General features: G+C 48.2%; 5 protein-coding genes across 5 annotated transcripts; 3 read left to right on the top strand and 2 right to left on the bottom strand.

Annotated features, from left to right (window-relative positions):
* Positions 1–867: 867 nt before the first annotated feature.
* On the top strand, positions 868–1,252 carry FSUBG_10575 (succinyl-:3-ketoacid-coenzyme A mitochondrial precursor; the record flags this gene model as incomplete). The annotated part of the gene is made up of 4 exons (XM_036675165.1): positions 868–882; positions 935–996; positions 1,047–1,118; positions 1,171–1,252. The coding sequence occupies 4 exons, from the start codon at positions 868–870 to the stop codon at positions 1,250–1,252; spliced, it is 231 nt and encodes a 76-aa protein (XP_036533939.1).
* A 722-nt stretch (positions 1,253–1,974) lies between these two features.
* Positions 1,975–2,825, bottom strand: FSUBG_10576 (uncharacterized protein; the record flags this gene model as incomplete). Its single annotated transcript, XM_036675166.1, has 3 exons — positions 1,975–2,281; positions 2,331–2,524; positions 2,580–2,825. The coding sequence occupies 3 exons, from the start codon at positions 2,823–2,825 to the stop codon at positions 1,975–1,977; spliced, it is 747 nt and encodes a 248-aa protein (XP_036533940.1).
* A 2,239-nt stretch (positions 2,826–5,064) lies between these two features.
* On the top strand, positions 5,065–6,792 carry FSUBG_10577 (uncharacterized protein; the record flags this gene model as incomplete). Its single annotated transcript, XM_036675167.1, has 1 exon — positions 5,065–6,792. One exon carries the CDS (start codon positions 5,065–5,067, stop codon positions 6,790–6,792), a length of 1,728 nt encoding a protein of 575 aa, XP_036533941.1.
* A 1,607-nt stretch (positions 6,793–8,399) lies between these two features.
* On the bottom strand, positions 8,400–9,024 carry FSUBG_10578 (ribonuclease III; the record flags this gene model as incomplete). The annotated part of the gene is made up of 2 exons (XM_036675168.1): positions 8,400–8,731; positions 8,784–9,024. The coding sequence occupies 2 exons, from the start codon at positions 9,022–9,024 to the stop codon at positions 8,400–8,402; spliced, it is 573 nt and encodes a 190-aa protein (XP_036533942.1).
* A 2,376-nt stretch (positions 9,025–11,400) lies between these two features.
* On the top strand, positions 11,401–13,711 carry FSUBG_10579 (6-hydroxy-D-nicotine oxidase; the record flags this gene model as incomplete). The annotated part of the gene is made up of 5 exons (XM_036675169.1): positions 11,401–11,645; positions 12,172–12,190; positions 12,242–13,149; positions 13,196–13,401; positions 13,449–13,711. 5 exons carry the CDS (start codon positions 11,401–11,403, stop codon positions 13,709–13,711), a joined length of 1,641 nt encoding a protein of 546 aa, XP_036533943.1.
* Between the last annotated feature and the right edge of the window lie 298 nt (positions 13,712–14,009).

Raw genomic sequence — 14,009 nt, forward strand, 5'->3', positions numbered from 1 at the left:
CTTGAAGAATATTGTATTTGATAGCTGTTTGGGCTCATGGTCCTTTCATCGAGACGTATTACTGGGTTGGAGCCTGTGATAGCATCAAGGCCCCGGTATATGAACATTTCCTAGGTCAGCAACTACAAATAATGAATTTCTGGCTCATCTTTCTAGACTATATACCATAACTATGGAAAGCCTATTCTACGATGTGAGTCCTTATCCGATTTATCGTTGAGCTCTTATCTAATCTTATCCATCTGACTTGAGACTGATAACCAGGTCTCGGTGTTGCAAGCGGGCTGGCTGGCAATCGACTAGCTCCCTGAACAGGCGAGATCAATCCAGGATGTTTCCTGGTCACGAGATTCGGCATTTTCACATGCTTTTAGGCTTCCATCTGACCACTGACCAAGCTACCATCTGTCGATCATCGCACCGAACAACGCCTTCCAGGCGTTCATCCGGGTGCATCAGCCGACCACTAACGCAGGTCACTCCCATCCATCACATCCATCACCAGCACCCGCTATTGTCCAATCCCCTCCCCTAGAGCCAAGCTCGTAGCGCGCGACTTATCTATCAAGTGGGTGGCTCACGCTTATCGTTGATAGGCTTTCCCCGCAGCCAAGCTCAAGTCCCTTAGGATCTTTTGTTGGCGTGTAATCCCTGTCATGAACGCATCATCACCTTCCCAATTCGAGAATCTCCGAAGATAGTCGAATGCTTAAAAGGTTATTTAACTGGCCAATATACCGCGTCTTGCTCCAGCAGGTTTCTGAGTGGAACTTATCGATACTGATGCTTTTATCAACATATCACGTCGTTCCAATCACTCTCGCTGCTTGCGCTGCGCTTTTGAACTTACCAGCGGTTTTAGCAGCCATGGCGGACCGAAAGGTAAAATATGTGTAATTTGTTGATAGGGCATCTGCTAAGAGAAATCCTCAAGGCTATCATTTATGACTTCGAGAAGTTGGAGGATTATCAACAGAGAAATGAAACCGTCCTCGAGTCAGTACTTCATCATCGTGGATAGACTACCAAGCTAATCACCATACCAGCATCGTCAAAAAAGACACTGGTGTTGATTTCTGGAGGCAGACACGAACGATTCCACCAACTTCCTATCCTCCGTAAGTATGGCACTCCTGTTTGCTGCACCAGATCTAACGGGTTTGATGACAGGCCGATGACTTTGGAGGCTATTGAGAAGCTGAAGGAAGTCAAGGGCGTGATCGTAAAGGATGCTCCTACTGAGGAACTGTAGCTTATTAACTCTTGAGGTGTCTCAGAGAAGAGTCTTTGTTTGGAAGACTGATAAGTGTAGTTATACTTGTCTATAAATTGTGACCTGTTGGCTTTCGGTTGCATCTCTATGGAGAGGTGGACCTGAACATCTCGTTGTGTGTCTAATTGTTTTCCTTTTTCTTTTTCCGTAGCATTGTCCATTTCTCACATCATCAATCAAATATTCAATACTACTAGCTTAAAATCCCTTCATACTCATATACTCAACCGATTGATAGTTATAATGCGGCCCTTCAGGCAACCAACATAGATACTGAGGAAACGATATTCATGCTCGGGTCACTTCACGTACAGATAACGTCCAACTTAATCCATCAGTCAGATTCTAGGTTCTTCATGTTGGTGTAAGCTCTCAGTCATGAGTCTCAATCATCCTGGGTCACTCCGCACAACTCGGAGAATATCAACAAGGTAGGTAGATCCGAGAACATAACAGTCTCTAATCATTTTCCATACTGCTATACGTTTCACTTTGAATCCATCAAAATAAATATTCCATCAAATTTCATATTCAATTTGGGCTATCTAGATTGCTGTGTTACTAGCAACCAGGACTAAGATCCAACTGAAACCAACTCATAGCTTCTTAACTCGCCGGAACCTGTTTGAGAAACAGGTTCCGTATCCAAGACTCAGGCTAGAGAATATCCGAGGAACATCTCGATGCTTCCAACGAGGTGTTTAAGCATAGGTGTCAATGAAAGAACGGAGAGCACCAACACTGGCATAGACACCAGCGTAGTTGGGTCGGGCACATCCGTTGCCCCAAGAGACAGCACCGATGAGAGTGTTGGAGCTGTCGACGATGGGACCGCCGCTGTCACCTTGGCAAGAGTCCTTGCCGCCGGAAGAAACACCAGCACAGAACATCTGGTTGGTGATGGCGGAGGTACCATACTGCTGTCGGCAGGTAGCACGAGAGACGATAGGTACAGTAACCTTCAGAAGGTTGGTGGGAGTAGAGCTGCTGCCCTCAGAGGTAGCGCCCCTAGTTGTGAGTTAGTAGATGGCACCCCAGATGTCAGAGAACGACTTACCAGCCAGCAACTGTGGCAGAAGATCCAGCGACAGGGTCAGAGCCGGAAGCAGCCAGACGAGCATAGCCGATGTTTCCGCTGGCGGCGATGGAAGTAGAGAGCTTCAGAATAGCAAGATCGTTGTTGTTTCCGCGGTAGCTAGGGTGAACTCTGACGGAGGAAAGCGACGAGGTAACACCACCAGAAGTGCGAGACTGTTAGAAACGTTAGTTATGCCGCTCCTATCCCCTCAAAGACTAGATGACTTACAAGACTGCCAGCACGGATCTGGAAACCGCTCTGAGCGTATCCGGAAACGCAGTGGGCAGCAGTCAAGACGGTGTTGGCGTTGAGGAGAGAACCTCCGCACCATGGGCCACCGTTGCGGCTGATGCTGACGATGAAGGGAAACTCGCCAGCGCTGGCAGAAGTGCCACCAACGATGTTGGGGATCTCCTGAGGAGCGGCGGCAGCCAGGGGAGCAACAAGTGCAACGACGGAAGCGAACTTGACCATGGTGAAGAGATAGATATCCAAGAGATGAGAGTTGAAGAGTGAAGAGTGGTTGAGGATAGACTACTTGGAACAGACTATCGTCATGCTTTTATATTCGAGAATCAACATAGCTTTGGATGTTGTTGTGTCTTCTTACCTGCCTCTCTGGTTACTATCCCGCGATAAGCTTGCTTGGTTGTATCTTCGGACTTTGTGAATAGGCGGACCTGCCTTTCTGGTACTAAGCTCCGTTGTTCCGTAGTCTAGTTCGGCATTTAGAAGAAGCATTAACCTTATCATTCTCCCGTGAAAGTGATCGGCATATAAGGCCCTTGGCAGCAGGGGTCAGTATCCCGATGAGGAAAGTCGATAACTCTATCGCCAATAACACTGTGGATATGACGGATAAATTGGACGAAAGGTAAGCACTGGACGAAAACGAGCTTCAAGATGAATGTAATTATGAAGCTGGTAAGAACAGTTAAAGAGCTGATCTACGGCATATCTTTGATCGGCTTATTCTTCCCAAGATCTACGATGAATGCCGAAGGATCATCGCGTCAGCATCCGTATAGACCAACCGGAGTTATTTAGCCCGAGGAATCGCCAAGCATCAAAGCGCATCTGCACTACTACTCTGGGCGGGGTTCACTGCTATAATTCGGTCATGCGCCATCAATCACAATGGCCCAATATTCTGAAACTGGAAACCGTATAGAACTTTTGTAGCCACCACCACGCAATAGCAGCCCTGCGATAACGCACGCGTCAACCTGCATAGGATACAACCTCTGTGGCCAAGTCTGTCACCTAGTTGCCAGATGCACCTATGGCAGCGCTTATGCCAATACCTGTTGCATCCTATTCCATCGCCTACCTTCCAAAGATAGCATCTATCTCCGTCTTATCTTTTCTTGTCGATCCTCCAAGGCCTTCTCGAATGTTGCGGGATATTCTCCCGCTATGCTTTACCAGTTCAGCTTGTAGATCTCTGCGAATAGATGCCTTGATCTAGAGCTGAGGTAGATCACTTTTGGAAGGTACTTTTGATTGGAGAGCGCGTAAATCAAGTTTGGAGGGGTGCTAGACGGACTTTGCATAGTTTGAAAGAGGAAGGACGTGAAGATGGATGAGGTTCATGATCTGATGCTCACCGTATCTTTCAAGGATCGATATGTCGTGTCGGAAGTCTCCACCGTCAAAGGTTGTAAGAATTCGGCACCATGATCAAAGTTCCTCCGAAGGGCTTTTTTGCATGGCTCGCATATGGACTTTCTAAGATTGGGGACAATTGAGGCCCGAGACACTCGTATTACCCAGCAGACTGCTCCGGTACGGATGTGAATCGTGCGATTGGCTCTGTCTGATATTTGTTCGCCTCGTGTTCGATAAACCTTGATTATCCTGAGAAATCATTGCGAACATGATGAGCTTGTCAAAAAAGGCGGCTTGGGTACGCGCTGAATTGGTCGAATCTCATGACCAGAAACCATTATTGGCTGAATGAGTCAAATGCGGAATGTGAAAGCGATGCATAGAGTTGCAGTGAGTGATCAATCGCCTGGAATTAACACGGCTTTGCTGGAACTTTGTTCTAAAACAGCCACTTAATGTTGCGTGACAAGGCGTCAATGCGCTGTGATGAGTTGATGAATCATGCAGCACAATACCTTATAAGCATTTTTCACATGCCAAGCACTCAAAGTATTGACATAGTGTCTGCAAACAGATTGCCATAGTATAATATCCGGCCTATATATTGTAAATAATAGTAATACACCAGGACTCCCAACCCCACAATCGAAGCTGTGCATAATATACAATCTTCAATGATCAACAAATGCCCAAAATGCAAAATATCAATGCAGGGTAGGGAGGAATACGATGTTTGTTGGCAATCCACCAGCGATTACGCCACTAATTTCCCTCGCCAAAAGCTGAGCCCCAAGAGCCAATAATCGTGGCGCCGCCCCTGACAACCCCTGTAAGACTAACGGCCTCAGCTCGAATCGCGCTGGCACTATCGATAAAACCTTTCTAAAAACACTCAACTAACGAGGCGCTTGACATTGTTTGGGAAGACTAGTTATCAATAGCTTCAGAAGGATCTGCGCTAAATAATAATCCCCAGGCCCAACACGAGGTCAATAGGGCAGAATTTGTCAGGGGAAGAGAATGATTAAAGCCAGGCCCCCCCAAATTCTCTTTTCTCCAGGTTGTCGTTTTTTTTATTACCGAAAAAATCACGATTGTCGTAGAGATGGCTCGCCATTTCGTCCGTTCGTTTGTCATTGCTGCGGCGCTCAGCCCCTTCGTTAATGCTGGGCCATGCCGCCCCTCTTCGAGCTCAGTGGCGGTCGTTACGACTATTTCTGAGACCAGTGTCGCGACTGGTTCTGCTACGACCCACACGAAGGAGTCAAGCTTGACTGAGTCTTTGTCTGGTGCCTCAACCGAGACTTCTGTCACTGTTAGTGAGAGTGCCTCAGCCACTGGTACTTCCACTGAGACCAGCCTCACTGTTAGTGAGAACGAATCTACCACCGAGTCGGCTTCCGCGACCTCAACTGAGACCACTCTCGCTACCAGCAAGACGGAGTCTGGTTCCACCAGCGCCGAGCAGTCGACCACCACGGGTTCTGCTATCCCAACTGACATTACCACTACTGCCAGTGAGAGCGACTCATCCACCGGCACCACCCTAGCTGCCACTACCTCGACTGAGTGTACGGAGCCGGAGCCGCCTGTCTATGATGACCCCTTCACTCACTACACCACTGAGGAGGCCGCCGCGACTACATCTGAAGCCGCTACCACCACCGAAGCTGTTAGCATTGTCCCGAGAAACTTCATTCGAAGAGGTCACCCAGAGATATTTGTCAGGGATGCCACCAGTGATGCGGCTCCCGACAACAGTGAGGATGCTACCACTACTACCGCAGATGCTACCTCCACTACCGAGGACGCTACAACAACTACTGGAGAAGCCACTACTTCCGGGGAAGTCACCACCTCCGGAGAAGCCACTTCTACTGGCGAGACGACTGCCACTTCTGAAGACACCACTGCCACCACTGAAGGTCCTACCACCACAACAGAAGAGGCTACCACTACTACTGAGGAGACTACCACTGCTTCCGAGACTGCTACCGGTTGCATTAACAACATGGAGAGACCAACACCTGAGGGTGCCGTCTGCGGATCAAGAGGATGGGTTCAGGGCACTTCCAACGATTGGAGATACTTGGGCGAAGGTCCAAATACCTCTGTTCTCGATTGCTACACGGCCTGCCAGCAAAAGAGTAACTGTGTGACATTCCTTTACGAGAAAAACGCCCAGTGCAGTCTCTATATGGGTACTGTCACTCAGCTCAGCTCCGACCGAACTGCTGTCAAGACATATGAGACGCGCTGCTTCTGCGACACCGGCATTGAGCCAGCTCCGACCTGCTCATACAGTGATCCATTTTCCAACGGCGGTTTCGAGGACGGTACATTGAATCCGTGGGTAGAGGATCCTAACCCTGGTGGCTATGACCCCGTCTACTCCAAAGTCGTTCCTGGCGGCGAGGGTGGTTCGTCGTATCATTTCCAAACCGGCCAGTTCGATTTCGACAAGAGCCTCTGGCTGTACCAAGACATCGAGGCATGCCCTGGTACCACATTTACCTGCAGCTACAGCTGGTGGTGGAATGAGTACTACGCCATCCGGCAAAATGATGGGAGTCATTTGGTTCCGTATGTTCACGTTTATCAAGGTGACACCAACCTGGTTGGGGAAAGGTGGCCTACAGGGAAGGACCAGACCAAGACGTGGGTTCCCGCCGAGTTTACTTTCACAATGCCCAGAAGTGGCTCAACGAGAATTTGGTTTGTTGCTAGCAGTCCCCAGGGTGAATGGATCAACACTAGCGATGACCCTTGTAACCCCAACTGGGTTCACCGACCTAACTGGTTCGCACTGGACTCGGTATCTTGCCGCAGCTAGAAGACAACAGGTAGATTTCTGTTGGGTTCAAGCATGCTAGTTTAGAAATTCTCTGTAAATATGTTTAATACTAATACATTTCCCCGTTTATGCTTGCTCATTCATGTTGATGTTACTCAACCTGCCATGCGGGTATGTTAGTTAGTCTATCTTTGGGCTAAGCCCGTGCTCCTTATACCGTGGCCAAAAGGTATCTCTGATCCAGATAATTATTCATGGAAGTCTGGCAAGTTCCATAGAGTTCCCATCTTGACGGGCTCAGCTGCAAATGAAGGTGCTTTTTATGTTCCCCGAATGGCCGACAAACCCGAGGATTTCGCCGACTTCTGCTCGCCGACTTCTGCTCGCCGACTTCTGCTCGCCGTAATTGGGAATTCTGCAGTGGGCATGAACTGAGTATGGTTGACTGACCCAAAGCGGTTGCGTCGAACTGGGCATCTATCTCGTGCGATTGGTTCGCGAGAAGGGTCGACGTATAAGACTAAAATCGACTTGTCCTTTAGGGACTGGCTTCATTGGGGACTGGCTCTCTCGCCTTGTGCGTCTCCATTGCTATCTTTATGGCTTTAAGCGCCACCTACAGCTAGGCTGGAGAGAGTAACAGGGCTAGAGCAAGAGCAAGTATCGCCTTCATCTTCATTCACTCCAGGACATTTGCCATCTTCTTCGGTAAAATCTACGTCGTTCCGTCAGAGCTATTTCCAACATTCTTTCGATCAAGCGGCATGGCCTCTGGTTCTATGCTCTCATCATCGCTTGTATCACTGATACCGCTATCTTGTAATTCTTCTTCCTGCCTGAGACCGGTGGTATGACCTTGGAGGAAATTACAGAGCTCTTTGGTGATACTGTAGCGGTGGATATGTATGCCAATATTGGGAAGCTTGATACTACCAGTGTTGACCATGCTCAAGGCAGCGAGCCTCGGAAGTAGCTAGACCAGTATCTACAATAGGGAAACTGAGCGTTTGCCGAAATCTAAAGGCATTTGATTGATGGTTTTTAGTATAGTTTGAATGAATGACTTTCCGACCCAATTCCGTCCCTGTAATGTTGAATTACTTCGTTCAGCGGCCAAATGAGCGACATACGATCCCCCTTCCTTGTGTTTCTCCCTCCAAGCTCCCTACCCACTACTTCCTCCACGACGACCGATCTTGTATGGAGTAACCGCAAATCCTGGGCAAGCGATAAGTTGTTTCGTCTGCTGTCGCTGGGCAATAGCTACTTACATAGTATGACTGTGGTTTACTAACCATTCCATTCCATGGGAACGCTCGGGTTTAGTCCTGGAGTCGCCGAGTTAGAACCTCAACATCTTCACTTAAGGTGTGAGGCCACGTTCAATTTGATTCAGTTAGGTACAGAGCCCATTCGTCTTCAAACTAAGCCTTCACCGATGTGAATGCGAGCAGAGACTTGAGAGGACATGTCGACATTACTCCACAGTTACTTCAGGATCCCCCCATGTTATCATCCCATGATAAGCGGGGTTTGTCTAAGATGCTCCCCAAGAAGAGATAAGAAGGAGCTCCAATGGCAACCACGTTGACAAAGGGTCTCCTTCTGGCGCCTCTCGTGAAGGCAGCCTAGGCAAACTCCCGTTATCACAGGTCGATGTCACGGGGGAATTCCATCGTAGCTGCGAAGGCACCTATATAGATCAAGTGAGTTAGGTTGTCAAGAGGAAAGAACTTTACCGATCCGAGGAGAGCATGGTCCGTGAGACCAAGATGCTTCATAACTCGAGCGAGAGCATCGCGGCCGCCGTCAATTTCGACAGCCCCGAGAACAGCCTCCACAGCTGTTGCGACCATCCCAGAACTGACCCTAGTAGTTCCTCCATTCATGTTGATGCACTTGTGGAGACCTTCCTCCCTACCAACTCTAGTCAATTTTTCATTGCTGATGAGGTCGCGACGGAGTGTGGTCCAGCAATCTTGACTATCAGCCGGATACGACGCCAGATAGATTGGAACATGATCACTCACACTTTGGCAGTCCTCCCTTGATCCAGAGGCTGCACAAGTAGGCTGCAGCTGCGGCGTCGCCGTAAACAGCAAGTCGATCATTCTTTGGGATCCTCTTGAAAGAACCGTCCATAACGCAGATAGACATGGAGTCGGCGGCTGTGTTCAGTGCTTGGGCGCAGAGAGACTTGGAATTAAACTCGTAAGCGATAATAGACTCGCACTCCCCGACCTTTCGACTGAACCTCGGGCAGGATGTCATGATTGCGGCGGGTTACTCAAGGTTTAATGTTGTGGTGGGATTGTAAAATTGTGAAGTTTGATGAGGAGCGGTGAAGAAGTGTTGAACTGTTTCAGTGTCAGCGATGTCATGGATGAGGGGTACATGCATAGGCGTGCTGTACACGTATCATTGGCTGACCACGGCTGGCTACAGGCCGGTACTGCATTTGTTATTATTTGTTAGGATATACCGCTACATGGCGACCTTGCTCTCTCATCATCAAGTGTTTTCTATCGGTTGTCATTGCGGCGAATGCTAACTCAAGCCATAGGCCAGCATCATTGCTCAGAAGATAGTTCACGCGCAAAGCTCGACGGGCCACTGTCATCGTTTGTGAGAAGCAAAATAAGTGAAGAACAAAGAAGAAGGAGAACAAAGTTAAAACAGCTTTATACTGACTCCATCGTTGACTTGAGTATATGCATCGAGCTAAATGGGTCGGGGTTTATGATTCTCTGTGTTATTAGTTGTAACGAGCCTATGGCATTGCAAATTCTGTCGTTTTACCCAGCACAGTACGTACCAGTCTTCCACTGTATTTGTCAAGAGGAAGGATTGGATAGGTAGGTATCTTGGTCTGAATTAGCATGCCCGAGTCAAAGGCTCACTTAATCTGCCCGCACCCGCTGGTCTTACAAGGAATAACACAAATTCTAAGCTATTACATTCAATCCGTCCGATTGGTTTTGGCGTAAGGAATGTGAGATCTATGCAACTAAGTGTCTTTGTTTCCGACTGATCCGAAGCAGTGGTTTCATAAACAGCACCGGCTATCATCTGCCTGAGCAACCCCCCTAGGGAGGAAAGAAAACCCAGGACCTTGATCCTAAATGACCAAAATATTTAAGGCTAATCTAGGATGTCTTCTATGAGTTTATTTTTGACACCGTATATTCAAGTCTGAGTTTTCTTGCCCCCCGAGGCCCCTCTTCAGCATTTGAAGATGCAAGGCAACTAGGCCAATGGTACCTTAGATCGGACATCTCGGCTACCTCCTGAGTGGCTATGCGGGAACTGTCCATATCAGAGATCAGAAGCGAATGTTTCCGGCGTGAGTCTGTTTCAAGAAGGTCATCAAGTCGGCCCCATACCTCGCTCGCATCGCCACGGCCCTTCACGTTAATGGCACTTCTGGTCTGCGTGAGTGCCAAAACAAGCTTTCTAAGAGCCGGGGATTAAATCGCCAGTCTAGATCGTGTGCCCCAAAGGACCATCTTTTGCAATATTACTGGCTGCCGTGCTGTAATCTGCCTCGGACCATTATTATATGTGGAGATCCCAATGTCTAAGCCTCATGATGATGACTACTATTTTCGATATTGACTTTCGGAACGTGCCGGTAGTCCCAATGCCCTGGTCAAGGGAGACGCTCGGCAGCGATATCCGCTCCGTTTTAGCCGCTTTTTTGCTGAGGAGTATCATGATGCGCTGTTTGGATCTGGACTGTTCGATTTGAGGGCATCGAGAGTCCTGGGGGTGCGGAAGGGCGGTCGTCCGGACTCTAGGGAGGACGCGTCAGCTCATAGCTTCTAGCAACCCACAGCTCTTGAAAATCAATGGCGGTAAATCTCCTGGGATAAGAGAGTGATGATCTACGGACTAAGATTGCTTTGTTTGTATCAAGTATCATTTCCATCATTAGTTGGCTGAGGCCGAGCTTTGGGACTTTTGCTTGTAACGCAAGGTTTCCGTGTTAATTAACCCGTGCAAGGTCTTCTGTCCAGGTACTTGCGAGATGACTTTTTCTTTTGAGTTGCAATAATAGTAGTAACATCATGTTTGCCAATTGGAAGACAAACCTCCTTGATGAAGGTAGTGGTAATAACGGACCAGCACCTTGAAGTTTGGCCAATTTGATTGGACCTCTCGTAACGCGGGCTGGAGCATAGCCCCGTGAGTGGCTTCAATCAAATCTGGGGTAATCCAGGGCGAAAGGGGCATTGCATTGTAAATTGGTCAAAGTATCGAATCGTGAATACGAACAATGCAAGGCAACTCGGTAGTGACGGAACTTTTCTCCACTTATACGCAGTTGACATAAAGGCACAGCTAGCTCTAGTAGTGGCAGTGCTCCATGTTTTTATGACAGCCCTGTCAGCTTCATTGCCGATCAGCCGTACAATCCCAGTGTTTGACTAAGAGGCCGATATCCGAGACGGAAAGTTTCAATATCCATAGTATACATGTGCTTGCAGTTCAATTGAGCTCAGGGAGCTTCTGCATAGGCCAAGAAGTATATAACCTTATGACCTCCCCAGCATCTTGTCGTATCATTCACAAACAAGACAACTATCTCATCGATCCTCTCAACACAAACCAATCACACACACTCAACTACCAACTCAAACCTTCATCATGCTTCTCAACAAGGCTTTCCTCGGCGCCCTCCTCGCCATGGGCACAGTCGCCGCACTCCCCAACCCCGACGCTGAGCCCGCTGATCTCGAGGATCGCAGCATTCTTCACCACTGCGGCGAGCACGCTTCGTGGGATCACGCCAAGAGCGAGTGCGTGTGCCACGACTCTGGCAAGGTCTACACCAAGAAGCACCACAAGTGCAAGTGCCCCAAGGGCGAGAAGTGGCACCACGTTGAGAAGAAGTGCAAGAAATAAACGCCTGCACTAGACGTCCCTACAATCACGACATGTCCACTTCAACATCCATCGCAAAGGAGTTCATATACTCGACAGATTTATATCTCATAGGTGGACAACTAGGTTATACTGGCGATTTGGCATGGCTAGAAGGATCTCGGAAGGGCTGTTGTGTAACTGTACTGTTTATATATCGCATTAAGAAACATATTCCTTTAAATAAGTCCATTTTACCTTTCTTGTCCTATATGGCCCCTTCAATACTTTTTAGGCTGAACAGTAAATGTTTCTCATACTCACGATGCCGAAGAGCCGTGCTATTGCATACGAGAACCGAATATCAGCATCAAAAGCGTCCTAGTGCCATGAAATCATCAAGTCGGTCCGAATAACATACTGATAAAAGATCTCAAGCTTAAGTCGAGAAAGTCTGGGGACCCCAGGTTTTATTTTAATTGCAAGTTCCCATTCTTAAATATCTGACATGAAGATCGTTGCGGCGCATTTCCTTACCGCTCTACTGTCCTCCAGCGTGTTAGCATCAACATGTGTATGTGCCTAGGGGGAAACATAATAAAGTGATGATAGCTGACAGCTCCAGTGTCATCAATTGAAGGGAAGCCTCGGCGATAAAATCAGCTTTCCTGATACAAAGAGCTACAACGCCACGCTGAGTAGCTACTGGTCGAAACAAGAGTCTGCACTTCACCCCAACTGCGTTCTACAGCCTACCACCGCCCACGATGTCGCCGCTGCCCTGAAGATAATTAGCAAACAAAAAGACTGCAAATTCTCAATCAAGGGTCAAGGCCATGCTCCCGCAGCAGGCTTCGCCAACTTCAACGGCGGCGTGACCATTGACATGACAACTCTTTCATCCGTGTCTCTTAACAAAAAGTCAACCATTGTAAGCATCGGCGCAGGTGCAAAGTGGCTCAAAGTTTATCAGCATCTCGACCTCTCAGGCGTACAAGTTGCGGGTGGCCGAAACGGAAATGTCGGCGTCGGAGGCTTGCTCCTTGGGGGAGGAATATCTCACTTCACTACCCAAGTCGGATGGGCTTGTGACAAAGTAGTTAACTATGAGGTTGTTCTCGCCAATGGTACTCTCATTAGCGCAAACAAGAAAGAAAACTCGGATCTATTCCTTGCTCTGAAAGGAGGGGGCAATAACTTCGGCGTTATCACGCGCTTTGACGTTGAGGGGTTTCCGCAGGGCGACATTTCTACGACTAGCATCTCCTACGATATCAGTGAGAGGGACAAGGTGTTCCAGGCCTTTACAGACTTACTTGACTCATCTACATACGATCCTTCAGCATCGTTAGTTACTAGCCTTCTTTACAGCTCCGTTTCCAAAGCGTGGTCATTGTCAGCTTCAGCTGTATACACCAAGCCAGTCTCCCAACCAGAGATCTTCGAGGGTCTTTCGAATGTGCCTCACACGAAGCTAGTTAATAACATCACGACGTTGGCGGAGTTTGCTGACGAGAAGGATACACCGCCATTGTAAGTTCCTATGTTGACCTCGACTGAACGACTCTGACAGACATAGGAACTGGCTTTTTGCGACGTTGACTTTCAAGCCCTCCGCACAAAATATGCAATATATGTTTGAGACCTTCAACAAGACGATCTATTCGTTCAATCCACAGGACGGCGTGACATGGAGTATCGCTTTTGAGCCGTTGGTAGCAGCGATGCTGGATGGTCCCAAGCATACCAATGTCCTTGGCCTCCAGTCCACACATGATGGCTACAGTATGTACCCACTGAACCATCTCATAAACACGTGCTGACAATTATAGTTGTTCTTATCTCAGCGCTATGGCCGAACTTAGCTGTCAGCTCGAACGTTGACGAGACAGCGAAGAAGGTACTGTCAGTATGGGAAGAGGATGCTCGTGCAAAGGGTCTGTTGCAGATGTTCCAGTACCTCAATTACGCTGCCCCATACCAAAGGCCCTTTGAGTCATACGGAGATGACGAGCTGGAGTTTCTCAAGTCGGTTAGCAAGAAGTATGATCCTGCTCAAATCTTGCAGAAGAGAGTGGGTGGCTTCAAGCTGTGAACTCAGTGAGAACGTCTATGGCAGGCAAGAAAACCTAGGACCTTGGCGCTAAGCGATAAGTGTATTTTGGTAAATCTAGCCTAAGCTTAGGTGACTCTTTGCTAAGTTTACTTAAGCATCTTCTCTTCGAGTCTGAAGTTTTCTTACTATCTAAGGAACGCATTACAGCGTCTAACTTGAAAAGGATATCGAGAGTAGTGACAGCACTCGTGATTCAGCGCATCTGAAAAGCACAGGGAAACAGGCTGTCAAAGCTTCCAGGCAAATATTCTAGTGTACATTCGGTGTATCTCATGTA

Source organism: Fusarium subglutinans (assembly GCF_013396075.1).
Source record: "Fusarium subglutinans strain NRRL 66333 chromosome Unknown NRRL66333_c0000185, whole genome shotgun sequence".
Taxonomy (NCBI): Eukaryota; Fungi; Ascomycota; class Sordariomycetes; order Hypocreales; family Nectriaceae; genus Fusarium; species Fusarium subglutinans.